At 31.1% G+C, this 8,085-nt stretch overlaps 1 protein-coding gene across 1 annotated transcript; it reads right to left on the reverse strand.

Moving 5' to 3' along the window:
• Positions 1-2,554: 2,554 nt before the first annotated feature.
• On the reverse strand, positions 2,555-6,027 carry LOC110916369 (transcription factor bHLH68). The gene is made up of 8 exons (XM_022161123.2): positions 5,636-6,027; positions 5,131-5,434; positions 4,920-4,997; positions 4,719-4,796; positions 4,218-4,283; positions 3,860-3,925; positions 3,643-3,711; positions 2,555-2,989 (listed from the first exon to the last, which is right to left on the reverse strand). The coding sequence occupies exons 1-8, from the start codon at positions 5,908-5,910 to the stop codon at positions 2,849-2,851; spliced, it is 1,077 nt and encodes a 358-aa protein (XP_022016815.1). The 5' UTR covers positions 5,911-6,027; the 3' UTR covers positions 2,555-2,848.
• Between the last annotated feature and the right edge of the window lie 2,058 nt (positions 6,028-8,085).

Here is an 8,085-nt window from a genome sequence, read left to right on the forward strand (position 1 = left end):
TAAATTGTAAGGTTGAGGGAGAAAATGACGCGTGACAATAATTGGAATCTTATATTAAAAGTTAAATAAATAACATTTGATGTTTAGTAAAATTTAAATTAAAGTGACATGTGACATTCATGGGACCTTTTAATTAGTAGATTTGTTACTTTATCATCTTTATCAATAATTAATATTTTAACTCATTTTCTTTTAGAAATATATGTGGTTAATCTTAATGAGATGTTATATTATCAAATAATGTAAATATAATAATGCATAAATAATTAAATCGGAGATATTAATAGTAATAAAAAATAATAATAGTTTTGTTATAGATAATAATATACTAACGATTAAAAGACTTTTGATTTTAAAGGATATTCATATTAAATATAGACATATTAAAAAAAATATATAATGACCCTTTATCGTATGTCATAGAGGTGAAGATAAACTTGTTTAATATGTAAAATCGGTATATTCAAGAGATAAAATAATTTTTATATCTTTATCTATCATATAATATAATTTAGTAACTCAATTATCATGGTATATCAATTTCTTTTGAGTGAGATGATATATAAATATAATTATTTATTAAGGTGAATAATTAGGTATATTATTTATTATGGTTATATGATAAATTGCCACATGGCATTTTGACAAAACCCTTTATTATGAGATAATGCCATGTGGCATTAAAAGAACTTCTTTATTAGTATTAGATTGATACTTAGAAAAATATAATCCCAACTTATAAATTATTAGAAAAATATAACCCCAACTTCAAGAGATGTTATCGGTTCCGGATATTTCGGTTCAGAAAACGGCTCTAAAAAAGTGATTCGTACTATATATATAGTCGATCTTTTGTTTATTTGGAAGGCTAAAAATGATAAACTTTTAAGTCAGAAAGTTAAGCCTTGGAAGAAAATGGTGGAAGAGATCATGTCGAACTTGTTTCTATGGCTCAAACATAGAGCGAGAATGCATAATTTATAGTGGCATGTTTGGTGTTCCTTTAATTTCTAATTGTTGTATATATTTTTCTTGCTCCTTGCTAGCGTTCTTAATCTAAAATATATTAGTATATATATTAGCAGCATCATAAAAAATGAAAAGAATAATAGTAGTTAATTAAAGAGCAAAAGTAAAGAGAAAATGAATCTTATTGGACCTTACTAGTCAATACTAACTAAGATATAATTAATCCCATAGTGTAAAATGTAAATGGAAAATAGAGTATGTTGTATTTAGAATAACCCTTAACAAAGTGGTCAAGTTTCCATCATCTCATAAAAATCACCAACTTCTCACACTAATTATAAGGTGGCAATAATGATTATGAATAACAAAACCTCTATAAAAATATAGAATACAAGTGTTTATATCAAGTTCACAACTTCACTTCCTCTCTCAATAAGATGATAACGGTCATTATCAATAATATTATAGCAATAAATATATACCTTGGTAGTTTTAAACCAATAATCAACTCATGAATATTTTAACAGTTTATGTTGTTTAATGTTCAACATGCGTGACAATATTAACTAAAGACTTTGTGTTTTGTTCCTTTTGAGATCTAATTAACACATTATGTTCAACATGCGTGACATATTAACTAAAGACTTTGAGTTTTGTTCCTTTTGAGATCTAATTAACATATTGTATAATTAGCAAAAGTTATGTAATATTTTATAAAGTGGTATAGTTAGTGATCGCCAACTCGTCACACTTACATGGTAGTTAATGACCAATCATATGAGTGTTAAAAAGTGTTTATAATCAAGCTAACTAACAACCTCACTTCAATTTCATGCGATGAATTGATAACAGTGAATAACAAACAGTTCTGGATAACTCCCAAAAAGTTTGTTATAAAAAATAACTCAAAAAACATTATTACAATTGTGAATTAATATAACTCGGTTTATATATATAGCTAACCTAGACTCGTTCATGATACGAGTTGTATACTCCAAATATAAAACTTACTAAACATTAGGATCCTAACCACCTTGTCATTATCTTACTTAGATACCACACCTAATTGTGGGCAACTAGATCTTTCTTCTAGCTCGATCCATTAGTCCAACTCGACCCATATCCACTGTTCAATTATTCAGATTCCATTTCCGAGTATGGGTCGATTGGGTTGAGATCGCTGCGTTATAAAATATTGATATGTTAAGAAGAAAAGTAACAAAGATGTTTACCAAATTGTTTGAGATTTATCAAAAATGTATATATCGCCAACACTTTTCTTGTTTAACCAAGAGTTACTAATATATATTGAAATATTTTTATGAAATATTAAATGTAAGATACTACCAACACTTTCTTATTTAACCAGGAGTTATACCAATATTTTCATGCATTTTATTTTGTTAGTCGTCTATCGATTTTCATCTTATATTTGGTGTTGTATTAGAGAGGAAAATATGACGAAATAGTTATTAATTTCATGATCATGAATGTGAGTGTGTATGTGTGTGTGTATATAATTAATGCTGAATAAGAGAACCGTAGTAGACTGAACAAAAACTTGTTAAAATATAACTTAAGATGATTAAACAAAGTAAATAACAAGGATGTGTTCATTTCTGCTCAATAAACTTCACATATTAATTTCACAGATTGTAGAAATATTTCACAATCAAGATTACATCCATGTACCAAATATAGTCTTTGTTATCCCCTAACTTCACCAATAATGCCTGAAAACAAAAGAACGAGAAACTAAACAGCAACTTAACTATCACCAACATAACGTGCAAGAATTCATTTTCAATCAATTCTTTCCTTTTCGGGCATTTCAAATTTCGAAGAAACACAAGTGCATGCTTCAAGGAACACCGAGTTCTTAGAATCCACCACCAAGTGCTGGAGTCCAGAATTCAGCACCGTTAGTGGTCATATTCGTAGTGTCGATATGATCCATACACGAGACTGGAACCAAACATAACCCTCTACTTGCAAGATCCTTGGGCAGTGTCTTCCCATCCTACATATATAAAAGCATTTCAAGGTTCTTTAATACGAAAAAAGAAACTAAAAGTTACCCAAAACATTAAGGTCCATTCTTTTCATGTAATGATCATCAATCAAGGACTTGGTTGAAAATTATATTAATTAAGCAATAATTAACAACTTTTATTGATGCAATCCCGAGGTAATTAAGTAAACCTCTCAATTTATTAATCATCAAAATAAAGTTGAGAATCATGTCTCCCACTTTGTGTTATATATTCCTTTAAATGAGCTAATAAGTGATGGATCCAATAAAGCATCACAAATTATATATAAATACTTTCTTTATCATTTGTTTATCCCATTTAATAGCTTAGGGGTGATAAAAAGGTTGTGTTGGTGGGTTGACACGAACCCAGACATTTTAAACGAGCTAAAAAATGACACGAACACAAGTTGTGTCAGACACATGAATTCAAACATGATCCTACCATTCAAAGGTTGTAACAAGACAACTTATAACAAAAGGAACAAATGTTTATAAGACAATTTACAAAAATAAACGGGTCCACCGGTAAACACGTCAAATTAACTGTATCTGTTTAGCAAAATGTGTTCACGGGTGAACCCATTTTGAACGCATTGGGAAACGGGATATTAGGGAAAATGGAAGCATGGGCAACTTACAGGAGTATGTTGGTGTCTCGTGCCTCCAGAAACATTATTGGCCAAATTCATGTACGGTGAACTAAGTGCCTGCATGTTATTTTACAGTTGAAGAATGTTGAAAAAAGTAACAACTTTTAAGTGCACGCTCGTCTCTAAAATGGTGTCTGTAAAACCTACTGCTGTGAATTCTAATAATTAATAAATGAAAAAGAAATAATAAAGAAAAAAATGTCACCTCAATTTGACCCTCAAGGAATCTGATCTGAGCTGTGGCCTCTAACAACACAGAAGCTGTGTCAGTCTGCAAAAAGTCCCACGCACAATTATCTCTTTTTTCAGGTTTGAATCTTAAAAACTTATTAAACTGCTGTTAATCTAATCAATCAAATAATAAAGTGGGAGAGCATTTATGCTTACACTTCATGGTCCTCAGTTTAGACAATATTTTTATGATTTTATGTTATACAAATCAAAGGTCCTAAGCTTAATGGACCAAGAATTTGTTTTGAAGCATGATTAAGATTTTAATGCAAGAATTTATATATAGGTTATTTTACGACACGCTAAAAACGTCTATCTAACTAAGATGATACCTTTCCGAAAGGCGAAACAAGCTGGTGCAAAGCCGATATTCGGTCACCCAATTTCTCCTTCCTCACCTGCTTATATTTAGAGCCATTGTTATAGTGCTATTAGCTAGATTACCTTAATAACTTAAATAATCAAACACACTTACAAAGAATAATCAAGCAAATTTACAAAGAACTTTCATCTATATATATAGATACATAGACAATCTTGTGATCAAGTAGCTACACTAAATTCTCTAAAAATATAGCCTAGCTAGCTAGGTTAATGGACCACACATCTAATTATAGTTGAAGTGTCCTAGTTGTACATCTTTTGTTATCTAAATTCAAGAATACAAACTTTTTAAGTGCCGAAGTTGTCTAAACAGATTCAATTAATACTTGCAACGAATATTTGCTATGTGAGGCAAAAGCTATTATAACATATAGCTTTTTGAAACTCTTGATCAATACTTTAACACAACGAGATCGAGATCGAAATTGAGATAGGGAGAGATGGTTAACCTTTAGAGGGGTTTGGGTTGATGAGTGTTGAGGCCTAGCTCTTTTAGAAGTTCCACTTGTAAATGTGTCATTAGACTCCTTTGATCATGACAAAAGTTAAATTAAAAAAAATTAATATCTTTGTTGTATTAATTTGTAGTAACTACAAATGATCAAAGAAAATAGAAGTAATTAAACTAGTTAAGTGTTCTATATACATACCATTGGAGAATTAGGTCGTATCGAAGATGATTGAAACCTTGGCTTTTTAGACACACCACTAGTAGATGTATCATCATACTTTGATGTATAGTGGATAACATAAGAAAACAAAGAAATCAAAACCCAAATTACCAACTGACATAATATATATATAGGGGACACATGTAATCTTTTTGGCTAGATTATGTATGTGTTATAAGTAAATAATTACCTGAGATGAATATTGATTAGCATGTTGGTTTCGGCTGTCGATCTTACTTGAGAAATCGAACATAGTAGTGGTGCTTAAACTCATGGTAGAAGATGAACCAACAGATGGAAGTTGAGGTGACCAAGAAGAACTACAAGCTTGTAGATCTTCCTCAGTACTATTATTGTTGCCATGATGATCATTTTTATTACTATAATTATTATAAAGTTGTCTGCTTTGTTGATTATCCAAATATCCATACTTTACTTCACCAACATGTGCAGCTCTTAAGTTTTGGTGTTCTTGATCATTAGCTAATCCATTCCTGATAACATGTCAGTGATCAATAATAAAATTTACTCCATCAACACAGTTTTAAAAAGATAGATTTTTTAATCATTGGGTACATACATACATACATATATATCCCAATGATATTAATTAGTAACTAACTTAAAGATATGTTATATATTTGGTGGAGAGCATGCATGAATGATTTATGATGAAAGAGACAAAGAGGTGTTACATAAGTAGTTGGCTCCATGAGACAGGAAAATCTTGGTTTTCATGATGCTGCTGGTCAGCCAAAGCATTAGGGTTTGGAGCAGGCACTAGTAGGGAAGAACCAAAAAGATATGGAGGATTCAAGATGGAAGATGGAGGTGGAACCGGCAACGGCAGCGGCAACGGTAGCGGCAACTGTGGTGTTGATAAGAAAGTAGGGTTAAAAGCCTGCTGAGAGGATGGTGTTTGCAGCTTCCCATTCAAGCTCCACCAATAATTAGGGTTTTCTCCCATCATCTCCAAAACACTGATGCTCTTGGCTCTATATGTCTGTTTTTTTTTCTCTCAAAATCTGGATATTAGAAATGATAACAGATTAAACTCATGCCTTGTCTAAAGAAAACAAAAAAACAAAACTTCTTTAAGGGTGTCTTTTGCTTTAAAGAAAAAGCCTTTGTCATAAAATCTTTAATAATTTTCTTGTTTAAGCATCAAAATGAACAAGCCTTTGATAGAAGCTTGTATTTTACTTTCTAGTCATCATTCATATCAGATTAGATGAGATTAAATTAGTCACTACCCCACCCCCCCTCAAATATGTCTCTATCAACAAAGTAATTTTTGAAGCAGTGGGGTTGGAGCTTCTAAAACTTTTCTTTAGTTTAATAATATATTTGTTTTCTGTGTTAAAATAAAATATTGTTCTTTAGCTTTTATATATTTGTTTTCTGTGTTAAAATAAAATATTGTTCTTTAGCTTTTAGCTGTATTACAAAAAAAGTGGGGCACAAAAAAAGGTGGGGAGAAATGTTTTTGGTACAAAACAAATACAATTTTGTAGCTTCCTTAATTTGGGGGTGTTAAACTAGGTAGGAGGGGTTTTTTTTTTCAGTATAGCATTAGGGTTAGGGTTAGCCTCAGAATTAAAATAGGCTCATTGGACTATAAGTAGAATGTTACTTATTCTTTACATACACAACTCTTGTTAACTATGTCTATTGTCTATACTCAATAAACATTTTATTTTTAAAAGAAGACATCTCAGTGAGATAAAATTATCAAAGTGTATGTTTTTAGATGGTTGTGTTTTTCTTCTATGGCTATGTTATAGAAAAATCACGCATCAACTTGTGAAATATGTGACTTAATTCATATATAGTTGTGTATCTAGTTTCGCCAACGTATTAGATTTTATTTTCATCAACACATACGTAAATGAATGCATGTATTAATACGTGATTCGTAGTTGTGTATAAACTTTTACATTCAGGTATATTCGTTTTACTGAGGGATCAATTTAGTCATACACACGCAGAAACGTCTTTAAAAATTTACGTATCCTGTTCGAACTTGAAAAATGTGTCTTTCTGTAATGTTTTATTATTATTTTTTCATGGAAATAGCATTTTTATTTCATTCCAATCATCAGGGCAAATTACATAAGGATGGCAGGTAGACGAGCAACAAACTGTGCCGCCATCCCTTTCTGAATAGAAAACCCTAATCTACTAAAAACAAAGTCCCGCCCCCAAACTGTGCCGCCATCCCTTATAGTCCAATGAGCATTTTTTTATTTTTTGTAAAAAAAAAAAAATCAAATTAGTATTGAACTCAATAAACCTAATGCCAATAAGCTAAATTCTAAACCATAAAAAATGATTTTGTAAATGGGCCTATATTGGAATTGGTATATGTTTACTATTTAAAAAAAAACATATATATAGGATTTTTTTTTTTAAAAAAATCACATGTCCCTCGAAATCACGGGCCTTGTGCGGATGTCCTCCCCACACACCATCATAGCCGTCACTGTACACACGTAACATAAACTCGTGTAGTATCTAGCTACAATTTTGTGTCTACTTTAAAAGGTAACACATTTTTATAAATCTGCCATAAGGTATGGATTATTAGTCACTTGTTTGTGTTTTGTTTTTCAGACAATTTGGTAATTCAACTAAAAATTTAGGATCTCGAACAATAAGTTCAATTTATTCGAGGGGAGGTCTAGGACTAGTACTAATAGCAGGCCGTGTCAACGACCGCCAAGGGACATATTCGAAAGGTGACATGTACATATATGGTTATGACACTCAATGAGGGAATAGTGTCTTCGTCTCAATGAGGGATTAAGTAAACACAATTCACCAAAGAGAAGACACTCATCCCACATTAAAAGGAAGAACTCAAATAAGTGCAACAGTTGAAACATGTTAAAATTTGTGCATTTAGCCTATAAGAAGCAAGAATAATCAACACACCTAGGTGACCCATATATATTTCCATAACAATAATCCCTAGAGGGAGATGGATAGGGTTACGAGTTTTACATAACACCACTTGTAAAATGTAATATAATTATGAAAAGTCTTTATGCACTTTGTACTCAAAAGCATCATAGTATACAAACTCAATTGTTAAAGCTAAAATTGAGAAGAAACCCTCGGGTAAATCCAATCTATATAACATTCA

The sequence above is a fragment of the Helianthus annuus genome, chromosome 16 (genome assembly GCF_002127325.2).
Source record: "Helianthus annuus cultivar XRQ/B chromosome 16, HanXRQr2.0-SUNRISE, whole genome shotgun sequence".
NCBI classification, from domain to species: Eukaryota; Viridiplantae; Streptophyta; class Magnoliopsida; order Asterales; family Asteraceae; genus Helianthus; species Helianthus annuus.